The sequence below is a fragment of the Penicillium hordei genome, assembly GCF_028827395.1.
Source record: "Penicillium hordei strain IBT 12815 chromosome Unknown utg000006l_segment0_segment0, whole genome shotgun sequence".
NCBI classification, from domain to species: domain Eukaryota; kingdom Fungi; phylum Ascomycota; class Eurotiomycetes; order Eurotiales; family Aspergillaceae; genus Penicillium; species Penicillium hordei.
In genome coordinates, this window is record NW_026623147.1 from 3,897,412 (window position 1) to 3,923,829 (window position 26,418).

Here is a 26,418-nt window from a genome sequence, read left to right on the forward strand (position 1 = left end):
TAATGACTGTATGGGTTTTTCATGTAATTATGGACTGACATATCACGTGATTGGCCATTACAATACATTCCGATAATTCAAAAACAGGCTAAATTAAATAAGGCCTAGCGCGTTTCGAAATAGGGTTGGGGAAAGAGTTCAAGTGAGTTTACTGGTGAAACTAATTTCGATCTATCCTGTATAGGAAATATAATGACCAAATTGCAACTGTCGTGACAGCAGGCAGTCCTTGAGTTATAAGAATACGGCACCCACGACAGAAAAACATCCGTTTTCAAATAGTAATGATTCGCCCTTAATACCCAAGGCACCAGGTACAACACACCCAATGCACAACATCCAATGACAGCCATTCGGCTCCACATCAACACCAATAGCTACCTCAATTTCATAGCTTTGCTACAATGTCGATTTTTCTCGCATTATACTTCGAGTCGATGATTTCAGCCCTTGCCAGTCATCTTCAAGGTAAGGTGGACTACGTCGCTCTAACAAGTTCTACCCGCCAACATTCCCTGAGGGCGAACCATGACCAATCGCTCAATTCAACAGACTTATAGTCCTTGCACACTTGTATTGACAAAACTGAATCATTTACCCAGATGAAACCCAGATATAAGTCCCGAAAAGACACATATCCACAAATAAATAACACTCAAATATGGAGGAGAAAGAGAAATACCACCATTTTGCGCACTGGTGCTCCTCTGCTCAAGCCCATATCTATCCTGGCCGTACGTCGCATTAAGATGAACAGCGCCAGAAATTGACCCATCTTCCATCCGAATCCAAGTCTGCACATCATCCCCAAGCGACTGCTGATCCAACAAGATTTGCCTTCCACCACGCGCCCATTCACCATACCCTCCATATCCCGTATGCCGGCCGTAGCACATGTTCATACCATTTCCCGTGACATTGAGGCCAGGAAGTTTACTATCCCATTTGAAGCACCTATCAAAAGAAAAATATATTAGTTAAATGAGATCTTGTACTTTGCCTTGAAACTAAGGATAGAATATTTAGCGTGGTGCGGTCCATACCAGTCATTGTCGTGATCGTGTCCACTGAAAGTCGCCGCCAGCCCCGTGGTGTTCAGCAGAGCGCTTATAAATGGAAAATCTTGAGATATGTAGCCGGTGTCGCTGTCATAGCCTTGTTCCTGGACCCGTTCTCCGTTGATCCCTGGTTCGCGGGATGGGCTAACGCCGGATTGCTGGAATGCGCGCATTGGATGGGCTGGGATATGGACGAAGGCTAGAGATGGGATCGTTTGCCCGTAGGTGGATGTTAAGTTTGCATTGGCTTCTACAAACCAATCAATAACCTGTAACAAGTCAGTATGTGAAAATATTCAACAGCAGATCCCTGGGTCAAGGATGAGAAGATGCGCGAGTCCATCCCGAGATTTCATCAACGCCGTGGTGCTTACCTTGTCATCTACCCAACTCTGTCTTGCGACTGACTTGCGATCTTCGTCCTCTGCCAAGGCATAATGACCACCTTGACTATCAAAGAACCACAAGAGAAATACAGGGGCACTGTCATTCGAAGCCTCATGCGGGAATATTGGCAGGTAATAGTTTGTGATGCCGGCAGTAGAGCCCAAAACCCTTCTTTGGGTTAAGCTGTTTTCATATTTTGTCTCTTCATAAAAGATCTCTTCGGGGTCCAGATTAATTTCGCTGTCATGATTCCCATAAGTCGATGCCCATGGTAAACTACGGTCGACTAGTGGTGCAACAACCCGATCAACGTAGAGACTAGAGTTGGAGCGTTGTGTTGTTGCCTCGCCAGAGATTAAATCTCCATTGAGTACCACGAGCTGCACTTCCTCTGAAGAAAGAACACTGTTCATCACGCCTATGGTCTTGCTGTCCGCCTCGTCATCTTTGAATATAATTAGTATGCCAAAAATAATGGTTCGAACCTGTCACCGTACCTTCAGCAAAATGCAAGTCACTAAAAACTGATATCTGGAACGTGCCATTCTCAGTCAATCGCAACTTTTCGTCTCTGGCACGACGGTTATATGCGGACGGCCTGCGGGTTGACATCGTCGTTGTACACTCTCGTATAGATTATGCACAGTAGCGAAAGATCAACTAGAGCACACGAAGAAGACCTGCAGCTCTCAACAGATGTGACCAGGTTTGGAACAGTTTCCTATCGGTGTATCCAAGATAGAATAAAATATACCATAGGAGTGGCTAGTGGTAGATAGTAAGATGTAACCTTACAGAAACGGCGCCGCTTCGGCCAGGGCAGAAGAGGAAAACCCAAATCCTGAGCGGTCCATGGCTTAGATACCAAGGACGCACTCTGGATAAACAGTTTGCCGATTGGTCATTGGAATTATAACTCGAGTACACACAAGGCCATGTGCCCCAGAATGAGAAGAGACCAAGGATGAATTATTCGTTCCCGGCTCTTCCGTCGGCGACATTAAAGGCTCGATTACTGGCGCGTTTAGTGCCAAGGGGCCCAGCGGAAGGCGCCAAGCAGTCCGATTCTAAATATCGGTGTTAGTATATCTGCTATCGCCTTTTAGCACCTGGGCACCATGCGGGCTGCTTATTGTACGTCATGGCCAAGCAGTTCCTTTGTCCTAGGTCCCATCGTGGTGGGTCCCATCTGGACATTTAACCTTTGGCCATTGGCAACTCAGACTGGCCCACCAATCAAATTTACCGGTTGGGACCCACTCGGTAAGCACCCGGACAAAGCATAAATGGAGACCTTAAATCCGAAATGTGGTGCAAGGAGAACATGGTATCCCTGTCTAAATGATAAACGATCTATCATACGGTCGAAATCAAAGTAATCTACCACATGTTTTTAACTCCATTAAAGCCGTCAATCCTAGAGAAAAGAAATAGGCTTATCAGCTTGAGAAGTCTCAACTTCTGGAGTTAAGCCTGCCTCCCACGCTAAGACTTTTAAGTTAACGCCCCTCGATACCCCCTGCAATGAGAGTACCTATGGTGTGATCCAGAAATATAAAGGTAGAAACTAATGAGTTATCTGGGCATAAAGAATCTAGTACAGAAGATCCCCAGTACTCCGTACTTCGTACATGCTATAATAATGCTCGACACTACCTACTTGATCTAGAAATAAAATCAGACAGTTTCCACCCTGCGTCCCCCCCCCCAAATAATCATTTCTCCAGGCATCTCACTCACACCTTGATGCCCCCCAAATACCATTGCGCTCTTTCTTTACAATATCAGATATCAACGCTGACTCGATGCCTAAACCTACCCAGGTGCTATTTTGATGCAGGCTATGATCTACAGTGACGGGAGTGCATGTGGGAAAACCGGGGCTGTGTCTCACCGCAATAATAATTCACCTGGGCAGCCTTGGAGCCAAGAGCGTATTACCAAGTACCCTTGTACATGACCACCTGAGCATATTAATGCAGCCAAGAATGTATTACCAATCACCCTGTACGGGCACATAGGTACGGAGTACATCCATGACCATCCGGTTTCCGAGGAAACCAACCGATTTCGCTTCAGTCTTATCAAAAAGAGATACCTGGCAACGCTGCCATCTCCTGTATACCAATGATTCCCACGCAGTTTGGTGTTTCAGAGCGTTGTGCCAAACCCTTCACAGATGGCTAATCTTCTAGGATCCGTCTTATTAACTACTTATATTCATCTACACTCTATGTCTCGCTCATTCTCCCAATCCCCGCGAAATCTACAGATTCCCAACGGGACCTCGGTCGAGAACATCGCAGCCCGACCGAATGGCAATCTCGTGAATTCGAGCACAGTAGAGCTCTAGGAAATTGACCCTTCAATCCCCAGCCCAGCCCATTTGGTCCACCAGTTCAACGGCGCGGAAGACGCAGATGGAATCACAGAGCTGTCGCCGGATATCTATACAATAATTGCATCTAATCCAGTCTATACGATCGATCTCAGAACCCACGAAAATATGCCCCAGCCAGTTCTGATCGCAAAACTGCCTGCTGGATATTTGAACGGCATAGCTGCTCTAGACGAAGGAAAAGCAGTCGCCATAACCGACTCCCAGCTCGACCTTATATGGCGTCTCGATATCCGCACTGGAAATTACAGCGTGAACCTGATCCACCAAGACGAGACAAAAATCGTGACATGGGTTTGTTGCTTGGTGTCAACGGGTTGAAGATAGTAAATGATTATATGTACTACACCAACAGCCCGAAGTGGATTTTCAGTCGCGCTCGAATTGATACGCATATCGGTGGTGCTTTGAGGCCTTATGGGATTATCAGCCACGATACGCGGGGCGATGACTTTGCTATTGGCCCGCATGGGGTTGATCTGATAATGTGGTTACTAGAGCCTTTCCTAATGGGTCTCATGAGGTTATTGCGGGTTCGAAGGACTCGAGGGATTTGATGACTCCTACGTCGACGGGTTTGGGGAGGAGACAGAGGGATCACAATGTTCTTTATATCGCTACTGGAGGGGAGACTAAGCTTCCTGTTAACGGCACGAATACCAGAGGGGGCAAGGTTATGGCGCTTTCTGTGGAGTTTTAGGTCATTATCTTCTTATATGTGTGTAAGAGAAGTCAAGTCATATGTACGGATTTCCATTACCTAGTAACAAAACGAGACACTGAATGCCATTATGAATAACCGCGCTTGCATGATCGTGTTGGTCTCCAATCCCCTCCATTGCTGTGGATATCTCTTTTTTTTTCTTTTCTATTTTCATGTTGAAAGGTTAGACATCGCTTCTAAAACACAAATCCCGTATACATCTACATGCGCATTCATGAACACAAATGCGGATAACGCTTATGACTCGAGTTCACCACGGCGAAGTGCTAATAAAGCCCGGACATCCGTGACGTATTGTAGAGCTTCGAGCATGGGAATCAAGTGGAGCAGACCGTTGTCCGTGGGATCATTAATCCAGCCTTCGATGGGAATCGCATTATCTGGCAATGATCATTAGTTCGAACGCACGAAAATAGATAGAACGAAATTGTAAAATTACCTTCGTGGAAAATATAGCTCATCGGGCTGTTGTCCAGAATCATCACCTTGCTCAGGTCCGGTTCCACAGAACTCAGGTCCTTGATGTATGCCCCATTACGGAATGTGCAATGTTGTCGGTATAAGCGACCTTGGAAGTATTTCCGTTCCTGCTCGAGCCAGTCGATGACAGGGTCGGCATACTCTTGAACGCTGGCCGTGAAAATGACGAGCTTATACCATTTGCTGACCTTGCGCAGGAACTCATCGCAGTGTGGTCGTTTATGGACGTAGTACAGAATGGGATGCTGAGGGCCCAGTGTCGTTTGCGGTCCGCCCGGGGACAATGAAGTAGTCGTGGGTATCGAGAGCTTAACCTCGACCATGTGACCACTGGACATCCGGCCACCCTTGGCGAGCGAGTGGATTAGGGTCTCATCGAGATCCAGCACCAAGGTCTTCTGCGGGGGTCTGGCATTGCGGGGAGCTGCAGTATATGAAGGTACTCGTGACGGGAGGAGTGGGCGCGGTGGAGTTGGAGAGTGTGGGTACTTCGTTATGCGGTGGATGTTGGGAGAGGTTGGGGACTTTAAGCTATCCAGGTGGACAGCCCCCTGGACTCGAGAGACACCCTCCGGCCTTGGATGCCCTAAATCTGAACTCTGGGATCTTCGGTGTCTCTGCCGCTTGAGGGATTCTTCATTATGGAGCTTGATTCGTATGGACCGACGAGGCGTATGTTCATGCTCTTCCCCTTCTGGGATTGGATCTGGATCGTGGCCTTTGGTCTTGGTAGGTCGGTTCCTCCCGCTTGAAGTATTTGAGAGATTCTTGATATGCCGACGATCTGTGTCGGACTCTGACGTTGTTGATACAATAGATTCGCGAGAGCCTTGAGGTCGGAGCTTTCGGATGGAGCCACTGCGACGCCGACCCTCTACCCGGGTGGCCCCTTTAGCCGACCGGATCGTTGGGTCGGCAGAGGAGCCCCGCAATTTGCGCACAGGTGCAAGAAGTGAATAGCGACCATCATCAGCCTGAAAGCATTGAGCCAAATACACACCGGGTGCAGCAAACGTAGACAGGATGAATTTGATGGTTTCGGTGATCGCATCGAAAAACCGTTGGGTAATCAGTCGCCAAGTACTTCGAGCAGTGAGCGTGCCATTCTTATGGGCTTCATGCAGTAGCGGTGTCTTCTCGTCTAAGTCATATGCGCCATCCTCTCCATCTTCGTTCACGGGCGGTCCATCGTCGTAGCTCTTCTCGGTGGGGTCAAGGGACCGAAAGTTATCCTCGCTATAAGACCGGAGTTTTGAAAAGTCTGACGGTAGAGGTGCACGTTTTCTATCCCCTTGAGACTGCGATCTATGGCGTGAAGAGCTGGAAGATTGGCCAATGACTCGCGAGGACAGGATATTCAACGAGTTCATCTTCCCTCAAGGCGTCACGGGAGACAGGGGCGCAGCGATCTGTTAACAAAGGAGTGAGTAAATCATCAAACCCACTTGAAGCGGTCCATGAGATAAGTGTGTAGGGGGTTTGATGGTAGTCAGAAGGGAAGAGGGGGATCCCAAGGAGGTGTAAGCTGTTCTAACCTCAATGCGCCAGTCACCCGTGCCTCGGAAGTACTTCCGCAACTCCAATCTAATTTATACAAGTTTCAAAGCTGATGAAAAGCAATCCAAAAACGGAAACCAACTGAAAATGGAATAATAGAAATGCGTCAAACTGAAAGAAAACCAATAGGAAAAGCCAACGCCGAGACAATAGAGGATCAATTAGTGTGGGGAAGCGGACAAGATCGAACGGCAGAAAATCAATTCTTTGTCTCTCCCACTCTCTTGGGCTTTCTTCTGAGAATCTGAGAATCTCTTGATCAACTCTCTATTTACAACCTGTCTCAGTGTGATCTGAACCTGAAATTTGGTATGTTTATTACTCGACACTGCACACCTCTATCGCTCAAACCCCCGCTGAACACTATGCAGATTTCCTCCCAATATCCCACTTCGTCATGCCGTCTTCTCTGGCCCTAACACCAGGCCTGGGGTCATTCCTCAAGTGCCTCAAGACAAACCCGATTGATACCTCTATTGAGACTCTGATTTCGTGCGTATCTCAAGACTTCTAGCCATGGCCGCTACCCCCACCAACGATCAAACTCGCTAACATGGTATATTTCAATCAGATTGCTCAAGCGCCGTCAAATCCGCCATTCGCGATCATGTGCCACAGCAACCGCCTATTTGCTACGGAGTGTGATCTCCGCATGCCGTACAACAGATTCAGCAAAGCTTATTGAGCGGGTGCAGAGTGTGGGCAGGCGACTTATGGCTGCGCAACCGCGCGAGATGGTTGTGGGCAATATTGTGCGCCGGGTCCTAGGTCTCATTCGTGACGAAGCCGAAGATGATCGCGACGCTGAATTCGCTCTTAGCGACATTGGTTCAGAGAGTCAGCCACAAACCCCCCGGGCTTATGACGGTGAGTCCCAACTTCTGGTCCAAATATCCACGCAGTGACTCATAGATTCATAGATCCATCCTTGCCTTTGGATCGCGACTCACCCTCCTTCCGGTCCGAAGAAAGATCCTCTCGCCCCGCTCTGACCTCTATGTTCAGCCTTCTCTCCCATCCCGAACCCGAGAACTCACTTCCCAGCACCCCGGGTTCCTCCTCTCCAAGCGGACGTCTCCCTGGCCACGGCCCAAGCAAAGACGTACGAGCCGAAGTGCTGGAGGGTATTGGCGAGATCATTGATGAGCTCGGCCAGGTAGACGATCAGATCGCTGCCTACGCATTGGACCACATTCACTCCAACGAAATTATCCTCACTCACACATCCTCGACCACTGTCCAAAAATTCCTACTCAAAGCCGCCGCGAAGCGAAAGTTTACCGTCATCCATGCCGAGTCATACCCGAATAACCACGAGGCTACACACGCCACCATCAGTGGTAGTGCTGTCAACGACGATGACAATCTCGGCTTGGAGGCTTTCCAGAAGCCACTGATCGAGCACGGCATCACCGTCATCCTCATCCCAGACTCCGCCGTCTTCGCTCTCATGTCTCGAGTCAACAAGGTTATCCTCGGCACACACTCCGTTCTCGCCAATGGCGGCCTCGTCGCCGCTGCCGGCACCCGTGTCATTGCCCGTGCCGCCAAGGTCCACCAGACTCCCGTCGTTGTCGTGAGCGGTGTTTACAAGCTCAGCCCTGTCTACCCATTCGACTTCGACTCGCTCATTGAATACGGTGACCCAAGCATGGTCCTCCCATACGAGGAAGGTGATCTCGTCGACCTGGTCGATGTCCAAAACCCCATCTATGACTACGTTCCCGCAGAGCTCGTCGATCTTTACATCACTAACCTGTAAGTTGCAAGCACCCATCCCACCGATCTCATTTTATCATGCTAACTTGCTTTCCCTACTCCAGCGGCGGCCATGCCCCATCATACCTTTACCGCATTGTGTCAGACCACTACCGCAAGGAAGATATCAGCTTCTAAGCTAGTAATTGGCTTACGCAATTGTGTCAAACAGCTCATGAAAACTCAACCAAAAAAAATCATTTGAGGGACATTTGCCCGAACGATACCCGAGGAATTACTTTGACGATCGATATGCAGAAGTAATGAATAAAAATAACTAAATTTTATCATTTCCGCCAATGTTTAGGACTAGCCGCTGCATTAGCCTCTCTCGCACATCCTGTCATTAGGCTTCTTCTAACATATAGACCTATTTAAGCACTGGTAGCTGTTTAAAGGTTTAATATGCCTATCTGATTATTGGAATATATGTAGAATGCTTACATGCCCTAAAGGTATTGTTGATATATATATCCACAGACGTATGTATAACATCAATCGCGATCGTAGGATCTCATTCTTTTACACATTTCTTTATATGCTTTTCTCTCAGCCCTTCAAGCTGTTCAATCCTCATTGTTCCGAATGTAAGAAGACAATAAACTTTCATATATCGACCTGTTGGTATCTCAATGTCGACAGACTGATTCGTGTAGAAACGGGACTAATATTGTGGCTTATTCAATGTTAGAACCAAGAAAATCCTTGATACATATTCAGGAGTACTATGCAAAATCGATATACATATATATAGTGGACATTGCAATTACTAGACAACTCCCCATATCCACAGGTGGAGGACGTTTGGTAACGGGAAATAGACATGGGATAGATACATGCTTGTACAGATAAAACCCCAGACATGGACAACTCCACATCCATATAGGAGACCGAATCATGTGCCCAGACAGCTTGAATATTTAGATCATATTATGTTCATGAATACCGTGTTCATCAAACCCTACGCTTTACTTTGCGTCCGTACCAGACAACTCTAGCAAGGATCAAGGAACCAAGTGGCAGTATACGGCAAGGTCAGAAACCCGGGAAAGAGATAAGAAAATCATGGCGCCATAATCTTTTTGGAGGTTGTATCAATCGTGTTTAATTCGCAAATAAGCGGATCCACCACATTCCGGACGAAAGCCCGCCGGGGAACTCCCCAAAAAGAAAATATCTCATGAAATCAAGGCGCTGATGAGGCGGGCTTTCCGTCCGGCACCGTTCCCACACTCCAAGGCTCCCGGTCGCTGCATTTTTGATTTCGAACAGAACGCGTCGAGTTGTTTAAGAGCGGGGCTTCTCCTTCTTCTCCCTCCAGAGAGCGGCGAGACCGACACCGGAGACCTTGACGACCTTGAAACGGACACCGGGAATATCACCCTTGGCCTTACCCTTGCGACCGAAACCGGCGAGCAGGACCTCGTCGTTCTCATCGATGAAGTTCAAGCAACCGTCATTGGGGACTGTAAGAACATGCTAGTTAGCACATGTTTGTGGTAGTTGTGTTGGCGGTTTCCATCTTGTCGTGATTCCAACTCGTATAGACCTTTCCAACACATAGCGATAAAAGTAAGGAACAGGGTTACCCACCGAAAGCAGCGACCTTCTTGCCGTTCTTGATGAGCTGAACCTTGACACACTTGCGGATAGCGGAGTTGGGCTGCTTGGCCTCAACACCGACCTTCTCGAGAACGATACCCTTGGCGTGGGAAGCACCACCGAAGGGGGAGGACTTGTAGGCGGTTCCGAGAAGACGCTTCTTGAAGTGGTCATCAGCCCAGCGCTGATCCTTGCGGTGCGCCTGGAGCTTGCGGGCGGCGTTCAAACCACGGGGTTGTCCTTTACCCATGTTGGCGGATTATGTGTTCGACGGTCAACTGAACGAGAAAAAAAAATTGTTAGCCTCGTGTCGAGTGCAACGGTGGTTTTGCTGATTGTGGGTATTTTCGATGCGTGTCCGATGTTTGGAGAAGGTCGATTTTTTGTGCGTGATGGATGCGATCGTTGACGGAGGATCTCGCAGTGCCACGAATAAAATATTTCCGAAAAAACCACAAACAATGCAGGGGAAACAGCAGGATATCGAATACGTACCGACTGGGAGGGGTGTTGTCGGCCAAAGGGGCTGAGGGTCGATTGTCGAAAAGTCGAAGTGTTCCGGATTTCCCTTACCACACGCTTTGGATGCACCTCAGGTGACTTTGTGCGCTTAGCCCTAAGCGAGTCACGGGACAGTCGTAGCCCCCACCTCGGAATATATGATTATGTCATCAGCTCGATAACGATAAGGTTATCAGCTCCATCATCAACCCCATTCGAATGCTCCATGTCTGATGTTCTCTCGGACAATTTGTTGAAGATGGATTTGTCAAGAAAACCCACGAATCCAAATTCCCAGCGCCTACCTCCCCCAGCCCTTTTTCAAGGCCCACCATCACACAATGCCTCTAATATTTCCTTACCCGTACCACCTGCAGCCTCAACGTTGGCAACTGCCTCCGGCGGCCAACCTCCACTCCTGCATCGGAACCGGTCACCTCGTGGAGCCGAGGGTGGTGATGCCGAGAAGTCGAGCTTGTTATCACCTTTTGTATCGGGCCACCCCTCCAAAAATGATGTAGACGGATCCGACGCCATCTGGCAGGAGATGCAGAGCGCTCTGTCAGAAGTGGAGCTCAGTGCTGTGACGAGCGAGAATGTGTTCGGCGCAAAGCACTCAGACGCATTGGAAGATCTACGCATGAAACAGTTGAAGCTCGCCCAAGCCTGGGCGCGCAGTGAGGCAGACGATGAAGTTGTGGATCCCGGCCACAGCGGTGCCGATGTAGCAAGTGGAAAAGCCAGCTCGGCACGACGAGGTATTGAAGAGTCGAAACCCGAGCATGATGCAGCGACAGAATCTAGCGCAGGCCGCGGTTCGGTATCGCACCGCACGTTGGACGACGAGACCGAGAAAGACATCCATCTTGCGCGAAAGCGCCGCGAGGCTAATGACCGGTACTTTGATCGGGTCAATCAGGGCGTTTTGGATGTCGTTGCTAAACTGGAGGAGGTAGCTCAGGCTATGCGCACCGTCGAACGGGAAAGCAAGGATATTTGGAGTGATTCCGAGAGTGTCACGACCACTGCGCCGTCATCAACTCATACGAGTTGAACTCCTGAGTCTTCTAGCGGATTCAGCTGCAGCCCCGCTCTTGCTGCACTTCTTCCATCTTGTTCATTTCCCAGCGGGCCAGTGCGGACGTCTCAGGGTTGATCGGGTCATCACCGAGTCTTGCCGCAGTGCATCGATGTCTCTACCCCATATGGGAATGCGCTGGACGCATTTACAATATCCCTCGGGGGAAATAATAATACTAATACATGTAAATTATGACATAAATCAAGGGTATCCAAACTCCGGTGCTTAAAATCCAACCCAATCAGACAGTCATGATAATGCCTCCAAGGATTCCTCCGAGTCAAAGCCTTTGCTATAGTCCCAGAGATGATCCTTTATTCCCGTTTCACCGCACGTGCGGCAGCCTTCCAGCCTTCCGCAGCAGTATCCCTCACGTCCTCCCATGTCGTCTCATGGGCCTTTCTTGTCAAGACCTCCACTTCCTTATTCCACTCGTGCTTGAGTATTTCTTTCAATGTTGGCTCAGGTTGATTCTGCGCTTCCAATTCTTCGCGCCGCTGCCTTGTAAGGTCTTCTGGTAGGAAGCGCCTGTCATAGGCACCGGCAGAGGAGGTCAACCAATCTATTTGCTCGACTTGCGCATGAATGGCTTTGCGTTGTGATATACGTGTTGAGCGGTGGACTTGAACGGTAATATAGAGAACGGATGTGGTGAAAACAAAACCACCGAACTATACGAGTGAGAATTGAAGTTAGTGCTTGTTTTCTGGTGTAGATTTGAAGGTAAATCGTACAAAGCCGGTGAAGAAGCCCATATTTGTTGTGGTGTTTGGACTCTCTGAATTGACTATTTGTTCGTAGGGGTGGATGGAAAAGGCGACAAATCACACGAGTGTTTCGTGATAGAGAGTTTCTTTTCTCGACAAGCAAAAAGCTCAGCTGAGATGTATTCCAAAAGCTGAATGTCCTCGAACAAGCAGAGTGAACGCGGAAAACTGAAGTCGGACAGGCGGTGGAAGCGCTCCGATTGGCCGGGACAATTCTTCTAGGCCGAACATCCTCTCTCCTTCACCTTGAATTGCTGGAACACCTTGGTTTGGCCATTGACCTCGCGATTCCCACTTTACCTTTAATAACCCACCCTCCTTCTCCCTCTTTTACCCTCGCTTAATAACAGTCACCATGGCCGGCGGCGGAAGCAGATACCGCCACTTGAGCCGCGACTCCGCGCATCGACAGGCCCTGCTCCGAAACTTGGTCACCTCCCTCTTCGAGCATGAGTCAATTACCACGACATGGCCCAAGGCCAAAGAGGCCCAGCGTCTGGCCGAGAAGTTGATTACCCTGGGAAAGAAGAACACCGAAGCGAGTCGGCGACGGGCATTGGAGATTTTCTACGTATGTTGAGCTCCCGGAGAACAAGCCCACCCCAATTCCAATCAGGATGGGAATCAGTCTAGTCACGAGAAACTATTGGTTCACCACCGTGATGAATTACTGCAATTCTCAGCCCGTAATTCTCTAGAAAGGGAAAAAAAAATCAACACCTCATTGACACCACTAACATTCCCTAGACACCACATGAAATGCTCCCCAAACTCTTCGGTCCCCTCCGCGAGCGCTACGCAGACCGACCAGGCGGCTACACACGAGTCCTACGCGTAGAACCCCGTGAAAAGAACGAGTACTACTCCGCCAAGAAGGGCGACAAGAACGCTATCCGAGAGCCTAAACCCCAGGTCAAGGCTCCCACCGCCATCCTCGAGCTGGTCGATGGGCCAAAGGACATGCGTTTTGCCATGACGGCGCGTACAGTGGCGCGAGAGCGCGAGCAGGGTCGGGATCTCGTGCACGCGCTCACAAGGATGAATGTGAAGAAGGTTACTCAGTTCCGGAAGGACGGTGTTGAGGTTTTGGAGCAGGCAATTGCCAAGCTCAGTCTTGCCAAGAAGCAGAATGATAAGCTCGCTAAGAAGGAGGCTCAGGTTGAGTCGAGGGATTAGATGTGGGGAGTGTTGGCTCTCTTTTGTGGGGGTTCTGTTCCGGAACCTTCGGCTTGGGGTGATCTCTGGGACCTGTCTAGGAGGTGTTTTATCCTAGGCTTTGATGGGTGTGCTTGATGCTGGCACCATCTCGCTTGGTCTCCCGGGGTGACTCCGTGTTCTTTACTTGTTTTTCTTACCAGGAGTTCTGTCTTCTTCCTGTTTATTATGGCATCTCCGTCTTCGTTTGCACTTGCGCATGTGACATAGCCTCTGTATAAAAGATTTTGATACCTCTTTATTTGCACTTCTTCCTTGGTTTGTTAGCTTTGGGTAAATGTATGTGTCGAGTCATGCTGCGGGAGGGACGCCGTAGTAGCCCGTTTTATCTCGGGCTTATGTATAGATCTAAAGACCAATCACTACCTGCTAGACGACATATCATGATCAAGTACATCGACAAATATTATCCACAGTAGACAAACGTTTGGACCCGGCATCTTGGATTGATATGCCTGACGATCCAGGCCTCAATATATGAATCTAAACAACCTTCACAAAAACGCCATAACCTGCAATGTAGATCAATCAGAAAGCTCACCGCAACCAATACCTCCCTTCATTGCATCAACGTCGATACGAGAGAGATTTTGCGTGATTGTTGTCATGTTGCCAATGCAAGTGGGAAATTGAAGAACTATATATCCCAAACTCCGCAATCTCTGCCAAAAATAAAATTTATCTCCAGCAATTGGACTTGAAATTGCCATTTTACAAATTTCTCCACTATCTATTCTTTCCAGAAAGCGATCAAAGTTCTCTGCAGCCTCTGAACGGCCATTTCCTGGGGCAGTTGACGAGATCTGATATATCAGCTGCAGCCTCGACGTAACAGACTAGTGCCGCTCGCACACGGCAATTGCAATCAAGGGACAATAAAATTCAATGCATAATTATCAATAGTTGAACTTTCTAGCATATGATCCAAGCGCATGCCATTATAAGCCAAGCCAGTCTACCGAAGGGGTTCATCTAGCTAAGTCCTGGATACTCAAAACCTCAATTTCCCTCTGTATAATACCCCAGTACTCAGCAGGACCTGTGCTCTGGTCACAGAAATATAGAGTGCTTAATTCTCTGCTGTCTAGAATCTAGCACCTATTTTTACTACACCGCAACCTTCTTATATGCAGTATGCAAGACCCGATATCATATGCCCAACTACACTCCTCAAGGTTCAACATTTGCTAACTTCTCACCAGAACAGAAGCGGCATAAGCCAGAACAACTACTCAAAATGGAGAAAATGTCACTCGAAACACACAACCCGCTCCGGCAAAATGCTCCAAGCCCTCCACGCGCCGACACATACAAAGAAGTCTCAGCGTCATACCCGCCCCGTCCAACCTTCGAACACAGCAAGGACGATTGCACTCTACAAGTCAGCGATCGCGACTGCACACTTGAGTTCAGTGACCGAGACTGCAACCTGGAACTCAATCAATATGCCAATGACAAACGCACAGACAAGCAGGCTGAGGCTGGAGTCGAACCTGCGGATGGAAACCAGGCAGAGGCGGCTGGACAACAGTCTGCAGCAGACGGGAAACAAGATCCGGAGTCGCAGTCTGTGACAGGGACGGTCATGCGGCGTAGATCTCGTCGGCGGGAGTGGATTATCGTTGGTTCGGCTCTTGGGGCTGTTGTTCTTCTTGTTGTTATTATTGTGCCCTCCGCGATCTTTGGGACCCGTCAGTCTAGGCCGCAGTATAAGCCACCTACGAATCCGTATATTTCATGAGACAATTGAGAGCCCGGGGTAATTTCCGAGGGGATTTGGATGTATAGATTAAGGGTCCAAATGCTGATTCTGATAGTTTATAGTTTGATCAGGGACGTATGTACACCCGATTTTCCCTGGGGTTCTCCTATTTGAGCTGCCGCTTTTATGGTGCTCAGACTCAGGTTCACTGAGTAGATGTCTAGCAGTGATTATGCGTAGATTGTGCCTATTAATTATAGCTATGTATGTTTTAGATTATATTATACTACAACTCCTGAGTGATCTGGCACAGTATTCAATTTCTAGTATTGTAAGAGACAAAAGACGTAAAAACAAGCTAAGACAAATTGAAACACAAATATACGTATTATGGAGAGAAGCTATTACAGCTCCTCCTCAACCTCGACATTCTGCTGGCCGAGATCAATAGACCAGGTGAAGCCTTTCAGATTCAATGTGTCCTCAGAACTGGCAGCCTTGCCAGACCCGAAGCTCTTCAGGTTCCACTCCTCAACACCATTGACACCCTTCAGCTCATCGCCGAACTCAGCGAAGAGACTGGCGCTGAGGGTCTCATATTCGCTGTAATCCTTGGGCCAGTCCCCTAGGCGCTGTACGGAGAGCTTGAGCAGGTTGAGGTGGACGCGAACGTGCTCACCACTAGCCAACGAGTATCCGCCGTCGGAGCCCTGCTCTTGAATGTTCAGGTCGTAGGCGGAGCCGTCCATGCTGAAGCTGGTATCGAGGGCACCTTCGAACTCCGAAAGCGAGGGGTCGGCTAAAACGCGGAGGAGGCTCTCGTGCACCGCGGCGCTCTTCTTATAGTACTTATTAGCCATGTGCTGGCCATTCTTAGAGGCCTGGTAGCGCTGCGCGATCGCGGTGTATAGCTGCGAGAGCAGGGTGGACATCTCGAGAGTGTTCGTATGGCGAGCGCCGTTAACGCGGTGGCAGTTGTATACGATGTCCTCGGCCAGGCGAGTGGCCTTAACGGTATCGCCAACCAGGAAACGGGCCAAGATATATCGGCGGGCCAGGTCGAGGGTGATGGAGGGGGTCCAGTGGCTTTGCTTGTTACGGCTATTCCAGAGATCGCTGAGGAGCCAGACGAGGTTCTTGTAGTCCTGTCGCTCACCGAGGACACCGATGAGGGCATTCAGGTAGTCCAAGTTGATCTGGGCCAGGTTAATCTTCAGATCAACGATAACGCGGAGGACCTCCTGAATAATGCTGGCGGACACATTGTGCAGCTTCTTCTGAATAGAAGGCTCTGGCTGAGGAGAAAGGCTATGGCCAGAGATCAACAGACCCAAGCTGAACACGAACTTGACAATCTCAGGGGTTCGGTAGATATCGTGAGCTGAAATGTAGCGGAAGGCAGCGATGGAAAGATTGGTAGCGCCGTCGTAGTTTTTGGCCTCGAGCAGCTCGAGGACCTTGACGTTGGAGGCAATACCGACCGAGCGGACGAAGTTTGAGGACTGGTGCTGAGTGAGGTAGCCTATCATGGTCTGGAGGAAGACAGTCACCTGAGCAGTCTCAGTCAACTTGATGCGTGCCCCTTCGGTGGAAACGAAGTAAGCGACATAGTCATCGAAGACACGGTTAGCAGCTGCCTGGCGCTTGTTGGCGAGGAGGAAGTTGTAGAGGCGGGTAACAGAAACCGAGACTGTGTAGAAAGAGCTGCTCTTGGACTTGGTGTGGCTTCTGAACTCCTCGAAGTAGACATACTCGGCGGTCAAAGAGGCGAGAATTTCAGTGACGCTGGAGGTACCCTGGCGCACGCTGTGCTCAAGCTGGGCCAAGAAGACAAGGCTTTGACGGCCCTTGGATGAGATATCGAGCTGGGTCTCCTTAGAGCTAGTGTCCTTCATGACAATCTGGCGATAGAGCTCCTGGGACAGCTCAGCGGCCTTGTGAGCCTGGCCGGTGGTAATGAAGCCGGTAGCAATAGTGGTGGCTGCGGCCACAAGGCGCTCCGAAGAGGTCTCGGAAGATAGGATCTGCTTCGTTGACTCGTGCAGCTCCTGGGACACACGCTGGGTGTCATTGTGGCTGGAGTGGAATGAAATTACCTCCTGAAGTTTGGAGAGGGTCTCCTCGTGAGCCCAGCCGTAAGTCTCGCGAGCGGATTCAATGCGCTTCCGCAGGATCTTAGTGACGCGCTTCATCTGATCGGTGGAAACGGACTGAGACTTGGAGGTAGCACTGGCGGTCTGCTCCTCGAAGATACCGTCAAGGATGACTTCGATCTCCTCAAGGTTAACGCCAGCAGGCTTGAGCTTGAGCAGCTGCTCGTAGAGCGCGATGGCGTCACTCTCATAGGTCTTGGTTTCCTGGCACACCTTGGCAAGGGTCAAGGTAGCTTGGATGGTGATCGTAGCGGTGGCTCCGAAGACTATTTTGACCTTGTTGTAGAACTCGGTGGTAACCTTGTGGACGAAGGCAAACTCAGTGCGGTTATTGCGCAGGCAGTGAGTGTAGCGATCGAAGACTGACTGCACAAAGGCCGCGTCCTGGAATTTAGGGCTCTGCTTGGGCTGATTCAAGAAAGTGGTGAAGAGCAGGGTAAAGTAGGGGACGGCATCAGTGTAACGAGTTTGAGCCCAAAGCTCAGTTGCAACAATGATGACGGGCTCCAATGCCTCGGGCTTGATGACCGGCGAGTCCTTGTTCAAGGCGAGAACGATGCGTTGGTAGTACTCCACGAAGACGGGGCGAGGACGGGTAAGCTCAGCCAAGGTGAACAGGGTCTTGATCACAGTGGGGTTTTCAGGGCCATAGTGCTTGGTGTAGTCGTCCAAAAGCTCCTGGTAGGTGTTGATGACCTTGTCCGGCTGGGAAGACTCCTTGAAGAAGCTGATCAGCTGATCCTTGACAGTCTCCCTCAGCTTGTCACCCACTGGCCGAGCGGCACGGACCGCACGGTGCACACGGACACGAATGCCTTCCTCGCGGGTGAAGCGACGGCGGTAGTGGTAGCACTGACTCAAACGCTCGGCAAGGTCCACGGCCTTGTCAGTGTGCTCCTCTGGAAGAACAACGTCTTGGATGGAAGGAGCGAACAGGGAGGGCCAAATGCTATTCAGAACCTTCTTGAGGAGACGGGTGGCATCCTTCCAGCGGTGCTCCTTGGTGTATAAGGTCAGCAAAGTACTGGTAGCAGTGAATGAACTTTGGTCAAGCTTAGAGAAGCTAGAAGCCTCATAAACAATCTCCTCTAGGGTAGTCTCGGAGAAGTGCGATGACGATGAGCTAGCCTGTTTCTTGACATGTTGCGAGGTAGATTCTATGTGCTTCTGCATCTCCGAGTAGGATGAGGTACGGTTGGTACGATGGTAGAACGAGGCACAGTGCTTGAAGATGCTCAAAGCAGCGACGGTGAGGCCGACAGTAGTCATCACCTTAGCGATCTGCTCCAAGTACGAAGTCGAGCTCTCAGAAAGAGAGTGAGCGCTGTTCTTTTGCTCTTCCCAAACGCTGGACAGAATGGAAGAAGCTTCCCGCTCTTTCTTCTGGGTCGTCAAAAACTTCGAGTAAGCAAGAACGGACTGCAGCTTGTGTTCTTGGGTCTTAGCCTGCTGCCAGAGCTCAATGTACAGACGTTCGGCCAGGTCAAGGCGGCCATTGGCCGTGTACTTCTCGGCTTTGGTGATCTGGCCCTTGAACGACTCGGACTTTTCGTGAACCTCGTCGTGCTCGGCATCTAGGAGGAAACGAATACCAGTGTCACCTAGGTCCTGCTTGTGGCCCTTCAGGCGAACACTGAGATCGCGGGTATCATCGCCGTCGTACTTGGTGGCGGTGGTGGTAAGACTCTGGATCTTGAGAGTCCAAGTCTGAATCTTTGTCTCTTCTTTGGTCACACGGTAATGTTCAATCAGACTCTTCATGATGTTGACTGTCTTCTCAGACTTCTCGCCATAGTGAGCCTGATAGCACTCGACAATGATGATGAGAAGCTCCTCACGCCTAGTCATGATATCCGACTTGGTAAAAGTGACCATGTCTACAGTCAGATCGAGGAACAACAGAGCCATCTGCATCGTGATGGTGTGAGTTGCACTGAGCAGAGTGCGACTGATGGTGGTAATCTCGTAGAGAAGAGGGATGGCCTCTGGGGTTTGGTCGACCTCACGGTACAGCAGAGCCAACGAGATGATGGACTGGAGTGTCACAGGGTGGCTGGTCCCCAAAATCTTGCGGCACATGTTGGTAATAGTGGTGTGGTATGACAACAGTGTAGGTGTAGAGAAGTTGTTCCAGACCGTGCTCTGGAGCAGCAAAAGGGTAACACTGGCTGGGAATACCTTGCTTAACTCCTTAGCAATAGGATCATAGCCACCGGTAGTGAAGGTTGTGGTCTGCTTCAAGTGACGAGGCCAGTAGCGAACGGCAAATTCAAGAAGAGGGTGGGTTTTCACACGGGGGGCGACATCACGACCATCAAGGGGAGTGAGGGAAGGCTCATGCTGCTCGGGAACAGTGTACTTGATATAGACCAAGAGGCGGGTGACGAGGTCAGTTTGATGGTCCTTGACCGTGGGGATCAACTTGCCCTTGGAGAACACATCCAAGACAGCGGTCCTAATCAGACCGTGACGAAGGTACACCTGACCATCTTGCATGAAGACAATGGAGTTCAAGGGCTTCAAGACTTGACGGATGTTGATCCTGCGATCATTAACAATCTGCTTCTCCGGCTCAATCGAAGCCAAGGTGGTGAGTTCCCTTGACAGCAGAGGACGGTCAGCCGTAGCAAGCCAAAGCAGCATGAGCTTGGCTTCTTCGGTGACTTCGGGAGCCTGGAGGCTGTAGAGAACAAAGTCGGCAATGGTGGGCTTGCCCTTGACAATAGCGCCGACGACCTTGCAGAGGGCATCGGGGGTATGCTCAAGGCGAGCGCGCTTGGTGCACAGCTTAGCCCACAAGAAGGAACCACGAGCGGCCTCGCTAATCTGGTCAATGAGGGTCTCCTGCTCCATCTCATCCATAGACAAGAAGACCTTGCTGCCAGGCGAGTTGGCGGCGGTGAAGTTACTTCGGACAACGGTGGAAATGTCATCAGCAATGCGGTCACCACCAATAGGGACATGCGACAGACTGGCAGAAGTCCTGGGCTTCTCGGCACCAAGGGTGATTAGCTTAACGTTAGTTCCGTTGGAGGTGGCAGCAATCAGCTTCTGGAGCAAAAGTGCCTCACCGCAAGAAGCCTCATCAACGCCATCAATGACGATAACAAGGTCTTTAGCGCGGGCAAGAGCTGCGCTCAATGCATTCTCCAGAGCATTCCAGAGAATTCTCTCGTATTCCTCCTCGTTGGTGGTCTTTTTGCTTGCATCGTAGGCCTCGTGCAGAATCTGCAGTAGCTGGATGTTACCAATACGCTTCTCAAAGAGCTGCAAGAGAATTGTCTTCACAATTGCAATGGGGGTGGTCTGGGCTGGGATTCTGGAATTGATTGGAATAAACAATGAGTTGTATGTAACACCGCCGATGTGGTCCTGCAGACGGTCGACAATAACGGAGGCGAGGACAGTCTTCCCAGATCCAAGGGGACCAGTAAAGGCGAGAACGTGATTGCCGCTCTTAAGGAAGTGGGTCAAGTATGGGTTCATCCAGAGACAGGTCATCTCCTCGCGTTCGTGGGCAAGGTAGGTGTTCTCGGCGAGGTGAGTGAGGACGCGGTCCTCTGGAGACAGCCAGCTTCGGACGGACTTAACAACGGCCACTAGATATAATCAAAAGTAATTAGTATCATTCGAATGCTTCCAATACTCAGAGGATGCAATATGTTCTTACCGTTCTCGGGGTCCTTGCTCTCCTGCACGAGCTGGTGTCTCCACATGGAGTCTGAAATCTTCGCGCAGCGTCCACGGAAAGACTCAATCTGGCCATTGAAGGTCTCATAAATGTTTATGGAGATCGAGCCGTCAGAAAGTGCATAGATAGACTGGTGGAAGTGAGTGGAAACGTGGGCGACCAAAGAAACAAGGTCGGCCAAGGCCTCAACCAGCTGATCCTTGATCGTCTGGGAGACAGCAAAGAGCTCAGTGCGCTCAAGCAGGTCCACCAGAGTTGAAGAAGTGCTATAGAAAAACCCGAAGGAAGCCATCAGAGCTGGCGCATTCTCTTTGCCAAGCTATGATGGAATCAGTATTGAAGAAGCAGAAGACTTGTAAGGAATAGATATGTACATACCTCGAGGAGCATTGCACAGTATCCGTAAGAGAGCTGAGCAGCGAGCCAGCTACCTGCCTCGAAGTCGCGAATAGCCAGGTCAAAGGAATGTAGACGCTCAACGAAGAGCTGGGCCCAAGCGAGCACCTTATCATAGCTGCTTCCTTCGGGGGGCAGGTGGCTCATGCGCTCGGTTGCAATCCATTCCAAGATGGTAGCGTGGTCGGTATTGGATAGCGTGGAGGACACGTTTGCTCCCAACTCAGAGCCACTCTGGCGCTGAAGGCCTTGGACCACACCAGAGAGCTTTGAGCTGCCGGTGGAGTGGAACTTCCGAGGCATGAAGGACTCACGGCGGGAGGTACCGGAGCGGGACAAGCCACTGTTGGAGTGGGTATCGTTATCCAACGTACTAGACATACCAGAAACCTGTCTGGAGCTACCACGCAATTTGGTGTAAAAAGGGGATATGATATTGCCCGGGACGGCAGCCAAGATACTGGGGGCCATTGTGCTCGTTATAGATTCAGTTCGGCTTAGAAAGGGTCTTTTCTCGATAATTAAAGTGGGAAGAACAGTAACGCTTTCAGTACACTCTTTGGTGGTAGGGTTTGTAATAAGGGTATGTCGGGGAGGAGGGTTGGAGTCCGATATGCCTTCTTTGGAGCAGCGGCTCTTAAACCAACAAAATGATCGACTCAAACCGGCAATCTGGTCGGAGAAAAAAAAACAGCAAAAGGAGTAAAGGATTATAGTGGAAGAAGAAAGGCCATGCAGCTTCAGGGGGAAAGGCATGCTTTTGTAACCGCCCTCAAGGTGGACACCAGCACCTGCTTCAATTCCCCTTTTCCTTTTGAGTAAAGGCTCGGAGAGAACGATTTACATAGCGCTAACATCAGTCCTACCGTACCTAGTTTGGCTGAAAATTATGGATGACCCAATGGGCTACAGTGTAAGAAGGGGACGTATTCAGCAAGGAATGGCAAGAAGCAGTATGGTTTCTCAAAAACGGAGTTGCCGCCAGATTTTCTCTTTTTGGAACAATAGAGAGTTCGACCTCGCATATGATGGGCCCGGCCACCCTGGTGGTAAGGCATAATGATCCAATGACAGGGAACTACACGAGGGGTAGACGGCATTTGTGAGCTGCGGATATCATCCTGTGTTACAATTCAGTTAATGCAAGTGTGATCTCGTGGCCCAGCTGATTTAATTCGATTGTGAAAATGTGGATCATTATAGGACCTGCAGCATGATGGAGATGGCCGAAATGTGCTCTCTCATCTTGCCATGAAAGACCCGGTTTTCTTCAGCAGCCACGGCATATACCCCAGATCCACTCTAGCTGGTAGCAAAGCTATCCAATTTGTATATATGAGAGCCAAAATCTCGAAGCCACTATAGATGATAGTTGCCTCCGGTTGTAGGATTGGGTTTACCATAGATCGTCCAAGAGGTCTGAGTATTAAATTTGCTCTATGCACCGGATGTGGCTGGCTAAGTAACCAGAGGATCTTCCGCCGTCACTAAGCGGGGCCTAGATAGGCTCTTAACCTGCTATGTTCATAGCCAATTGAGAATAACCCACAGCTTAGGTGTCGGACGAACCGTCGGTCGATCTTGATGCGAAAGCCGTGCCGACGAGTCCCGTCCATTTCTCGCGCGGGGTTGTTTGCTAAGTTTCTGTCGATGCTTGCCGATCGTTAATCACTCATGCATAATTATTGATGTAAGAGGTCCGCTCAGCTTCAGCTTCTCGTTCAGCTTCTCGTTATTTGTAGGTATATGTCATATTCACGATCTGCCGAGATTTGCTCGCAGTCACTTCCTTTTGTAGAAGCATCCCCCGATGGGATATTAATGGTTCTTTGGCATCCTAACTCCATAATCCCGTGGTCTGGTTTAGCGGAAGAAAATGGCGTATCGACTCAGCTGCAGCCAATTTCCTCCCGGAGAAGTCCGTGGGGAAAAGGGAAAAGGGAAAAGGGAAAAGGGAAAAAGGAAAAAGAAAAAAGAAAAAGAAAAGCCTCAAGAACCATTTCCGGTAATTATTAACGGTTCGATGTGCTCGGGTACTGCATGCGGTAAATCATTAATGTAGTACGGGCAGACATAATTGGAGTTAATGTCCACCTGAGCACCCGAGGTCCAACAAGATATCATTGGGCTGTCAGACCGTACATTTGTCTTGTGGGATTTGCATGCCCCCTTACACGGGGAACCGAGCTAGGGGCTAGCCGCTCGCGATCTGTACAATTCGACCCCCATTTTGAACCTCGCATCCTGCACTGTCTCACCAATGGGAGAATTCTCTCGCAAACGGATCCACTATACAAGTCCAATCTCAAAACTTTCGATCATTCAAAACATGGGGGATGAAACAAAGTCGAGCTGGAATACAGACCTCGAGATTATGTTACAAAGCTGACTATCGAATATCATGAACCTTGCATTTGCAGGACCCGCATTATCCTGCGGAAACTACACCGGGGAGGTTGAAAAGAAAAGAAAAGCACCATATTGTCCACAGGTACACTATGACAAATCTAGATGGACCATCAAATACAATTACAATATTCCAAGCGTAACACAGCCATTGTCTCCCGGCCATCACGTCCATTCTGGAGCCAACCCAAGCCAAATGCCTAAAATAATTGGTCAAACCCAGATCCGTAAGATGCAGAGGTAATGATAACCATAGGGTAGACCCTAGCACGACGCAGGTGCGAAGCACTTGAGCCAATATGATAGCTGGGACTATACCTACCATAACCGTAAAGTCCAATTCTAGAATTCAATATGATTATAGCAGACCGATTACAATGTCACCGTAGACCTGGGCGTCCAACTCGAGCTTGATCTTAGCGTGCAGGTTGAGGTGAATCTTGATCTGGAGGCTGCCCTTGTCATCCTCGCCATCCTTCTTTCCAGTATTGGTGACGCCGGGAATTGTCAAACCGCTGGTGCTCGGCAGGGCGTCCTGGGCGGTCTCGCCAACGGCACCGACAGTGTCGTCAGCTTGGTTACCCTTGCGACCGCCCAGCACGGGGACGGATTCGGTGGTAGGGCTATTTGGTAGCGGGGGAAAGTCAGCCTCACTTAAGCCCTTAGTTGTATCGTTTGGAGTAATATTGTGGCTTAGTCTTGGGCCTGTGGATGGGTTTTCGTCCGATTTGGCCTTCTGGGACTTATTTTTCTTTGCCATTGTCGGTGATAGTATGAAGGGGGCAATGGGAAGGAATTGGATGTTATGACAGCCAGCCAAGTAAAGGAATGATCATCCAGCATGGGGATGCGGTGTTGAAGGAGATGGTTTAGGTATACCTGAGGGACATTGTTTTCTTTAAGGAAAGTTAGGGTTGAGATGAGGTATAAGGGGTTTGAGTAGAGACCAACAGATAGAATAGGAGACAAGTCCTTCTAGGATTCACAGGCAAGAGGGGAAAAATTATATATATTTTACACCACTGCAGCTGTGAGGGATTGTTTATTCGACGGAAAGATCAATTGGGGTTCCACTTAGCTGAGCTATGATGGTGGAGCTGAATTCCTTGATCTGCACATCACCTTGCTCTCATCTCTGCATTCATGCTCGGAAGATCTGGAGTATCTATTGTAGCTGCATAAAATGTGACGTAGCTTATGGAGACAAAGTGGATTAATTTATCCCTATTGCGATCGATGGCTATGTTCCATATTGGGAAGAGCTGAAAAGCTCTATATTTAACTATTATACACCTACAGGCCTTTCCACGTTTTATACACCCATGCACAAGCCTTGAAATTTTCACGGGACTCCTTGCGCTAACTCTTCCACGATGGTACTGGGAATAGTTATGATGACGGCCATGGTGCCGACCATTATGGGACTAAATGAGGCCACTAAAGGCACGCGTGATCAAGAGAACAATCGGAAAAATACCGCACGCAAGCAGAGATGTCACCTAGTGACGACGTGTGAAGTCAACCAGGGGACTCAGACCCAGCGCGAACAGGTTCACAATGCCCGTGTATATGTGGGGCGAGACGGGAATGTAAGTACTGTCAAGCAGCCGAAAGCGAGAAAGGAAAAGAGCTTAAAATAATTCTAACCATTCCTCTTTTTGTCTCAGCTTTATATCACCAAACACCCCAGCTCCACCATGTCTCTTTTTAATGGCGGCTTCTACACACACCCAGATTTTCCCCCTGATAATACCTCCGGCGTCGTGACTATCACTGGCGAACAACCCCCCACTTTGCGCTGGGTGTTCCTGGATGCCAAGACGCATCAGATGCGATGGGGTGGGCGGCCCGACAGTGAGGGGCACATATGTGGACCCTTTGACTGGACGAAAGACGAGCAGTGCATCACGCTTGAGGGGTGGGAGGGATGGCTGGCAGTCCGGTTACCGGAAGATAACATGAGGGACCAAGCGGAGGCAGACCTCGAGATCGGTGATGGTCGTGAGATTTGGCGCCTGTATTTTGATCAAAATGACGATGGGGCCGATCTGCCACCTGGTTCCGAAGGCATAGAAATTCGTCTTAGGCGAGCTATGTCGGAATCATGATGAATTCGCGTAAAATTACACTCGCTTTTTCTGTCTTATATTACATATGCACCGGATGATGCATGGCACTTGAGACCTTTCCCTTTCCGTTTTAGTGCTTACCCCTTGCCGCTTTCTTGATCACTGAGTAACCTGACTTGATCAACCACTACATACATACTCAGAGTGATCATCCCCTGAGCACCCTAATCCGCAGACTGAGTGTTGGGATGATCGGCCTGAGTAAGCTACGTTAATCGTCCCATCAAAAAAGGACTGGCACGGTTAATGCGACCGTTCATCCTAAGAAAAAAACTCACCGCGGGGCTGTTCAATTGACCTATCATTTTCTATTTCAGCCTTTACTCCTACGGGTACCCCTCGGAATACTTCACTTATAAGCCCGGCAATTCCCTAATCGGGCTTTGGACAACTACTACGGAGCAGATCGAGGA

The 26,418-nt window shown here is 49.6% G+C and overlaps 12 protein-coding genes across 12 annotated transcripts; 6 read left to right on the plus strand and 6 right to left on the minus strand.

Annotated features, from left to right (window-relative positions):
• Positions 1-590: 590 nt before the first annotated feature.
• N7537_012092 (metallophosphoesterase family protein) lies at positions 591-2,057 on the minus strand (the record flags this gene model as incomplete). Its single annotated transcript, XM_056903146.1, has 4 exons — positions 591-954; positions 1,044-1,327; positions 1,433-1,890; positions 1,943-2,057. The coding sequence occupies 4 exons, from the start codon at positions 2,055-2,057 to the stop codon at positions 591-593; spliced, it is 1,221 nt and encodes a 406-aa protein (XP_056748433.1).
• Positions 2,058-3,678: 1,621 nt separating this feature from the next.
• Positions 3,679-4,164, plus strand: N7537_012093 (uncharacterized protein; the record flags this gene model as incomplete). Its single annotated transcript, XM_056903147.1, has 2 exons — positions 3,679-3,771; positions 3,799-4,164. The coding sequence occupies 2 exons, from the start codon at positions 3,679-3,681 to the stop codon at positions 4,162-4,164; spliced, it is 459 nt and encodes a 152-aa protein (XP_056748434.1).
• Positions 4,165-4,804: 640 nt separating this feature from the next.
• Positions 4,805-6,417, minus strand: nemA (Nem1-Spo7 phosphatase catalytic subunit NEM1; the record flags this gene model as incomplete). The annotated part of the gene is made up of 2 exons (XM_056903148.1): positions 4,805-4,947; positions 5,007-6,417. 2 exons carry the CDS (start codon positions 6,415-6,417, stop codon positions 4,805-4,807), a joined length of 1,554 nt encoding a protein of 517 aa, XP_056748435.1.
• A 584-nt stretch (positions 6,418-7,001) lies between these two features.
• Positions 7,002-8,500, plus strand: N7537_012095 (translation initiation factor eIF2B subunit beta; the record flags this gene model as incomplete). The annotated part of the gene is made up of 4 exons (XM_056903149.1): positions 7,002-7,096; positions 7,176-7,471; positions 7,525-8,362; positions 8,428-8,500. The coding sequence occupies 4 exons, from the start codon at positions 7,002-7,004 to the stop codon at positions 8,498-8,500; spliced, it is 1,302 nt and encodes a 433-aa protein (XP_056748436.1).
• A 1,149-nt stretch (positions 8,501-9,649) lies between these two features.
• On the minus strand, positions 9,650-10,214 carry rps23 (40S ribosomal protein uS12; the record flags this gene model as incomplete). The annotated part of the gene is made up of 2 exons (XM_056903150.1): positions 9,650-9,828; positions 9,956-10,214. 2 exons carry the CDS (start codon positions 10,212-10,214, stop codon positions 9,650-9,652), a joined length of 438 nt encoding a protein of 145 aa, XP_056748437.1.
• A 477-nt stretch (positions 10,215-10,691) lies between these two features.
• On the plus strand, positions 10,692-11,519 carry N7537_012097 (DUF5315 domain-containing protein; the record flags this gene model as incomplete). Its single annotated transcript, XM_056903151.1, has 1 exon — positions 10,692-11,519. One exon carries the CDS (start codon positions 10,692-10,694, stop codon positions 11,517-11,519), a length of 828 nt encoding a protein of 275 aa, XP_056748438.1.
• A 341-nt stretch (positions 11,520-11,860) lies between these two features.
• Positions 11,861-12,301, minus strand: N7537_012098 (MICOS complex subunit Mic12 family protein; the record flags this gene model as incomplete). Its single annotated transcript, XM_056903152.1, has 2 exons — positions 11,861-12,217; positions 12,281-12,301. The coding sequence occupies 2 exons, from the start codon at positions 12,299-12,301 to the stop codon at positions 11,861-11,863; spliced, it is 378 nt and encodes a 125-aa protein (XP_056748439.1).
• A 367-nt stretch (positions 12,302-12,668) lies between these two features.
• On the plus strand, positions 12,669-13,489 carry N7537_012099 (mitochondrial 54S ribosomal protein bL17m; the record flags this gene model as incomplete). The annotated part of the gene is made up of 2 exons (XM_056903153.1): positions 12,669-12,884; positions 13,061-13,489. The coding sequence occupies 2 exons, from the start codon at positions 12,669-12,671 to the stop codon at positions 13,487-13,489; spliced, it is 645 nt and encodes a 214-aa protein (XP_056748440.1).
• Positions 13,490-14,765: 1,276 nt separating this feature from the next.
• N7537_012100 (uncharacterized protein) lies at positions 14,766-15,269 on the plus strand (the record flags this gene model as incomplete). Its single annotated transcript, XM_056903154.1, has 1 exon — positions 14,766-15,269. The coding sequence occupies one exon, from the start codon at positions 14,766-14,768 to the stop codon at positions 15,267-15,269; it is 504 nt and encodes a 167-aa protein (XP_056748441.1).
• Positions 15,270-15,634: 365 nt separating this feature from the next.
• Positions 15,635-21,941, minus strand: N7537_012101 (NACHT domain protein; the record flags this gene model as incomplete). Its single annotated transcript, XM_056903155.1, has 3 exons — positions 15,635-20,982; positions 21,054-21,393; positions 21,453-21,941. 3 exons carry the CDS (start codon positions 21,939-21,941, stop codon positions 15,635-15,637), a joined length of 6,177 nt encoding a protein of 2,058 aa, XP_056748442.1.
• Positions 21,942-24,234: 2,293 nt separating this feature from the next.
• On the minus strand, positions 24,235-24,636 carry N7537_012102 (uncharacterized protein; the record flags this gene model as incomplete). The annotated part of the gene is made up of 1 exon (XM_056903156.1): positions 24,235-24,636. The coding sequence occupies one exon, from the start codon at positions 24,634-24,636 to the stop codon at positions 24,235-24,237; it is 402 nt and encodes a 133-aa protein (XP_056748443.1).
• A 613-nt stretch (positions 24,637-25,249) lies between these two features.
• Positions 25,250-25,984, plus strand: N7537_012103 (uncharacterized protein; the record flags this gene model as incomplete). Its single annotated transcript, XM_056903157.1, has 2 exons — positions 25,250-25,465; positions 25,544-25,984. The coding sequence occupies 2 exons, from the start codon at positions 25,250-25,252 to the stop codon at positions 25,982-25,984; spliced, it is 657 nt and encodes a 218-aa protein (XP_056748444.1).
• Between the last annotated feature and the right edge of the window lie 434 nt (positions 25,985-26,418).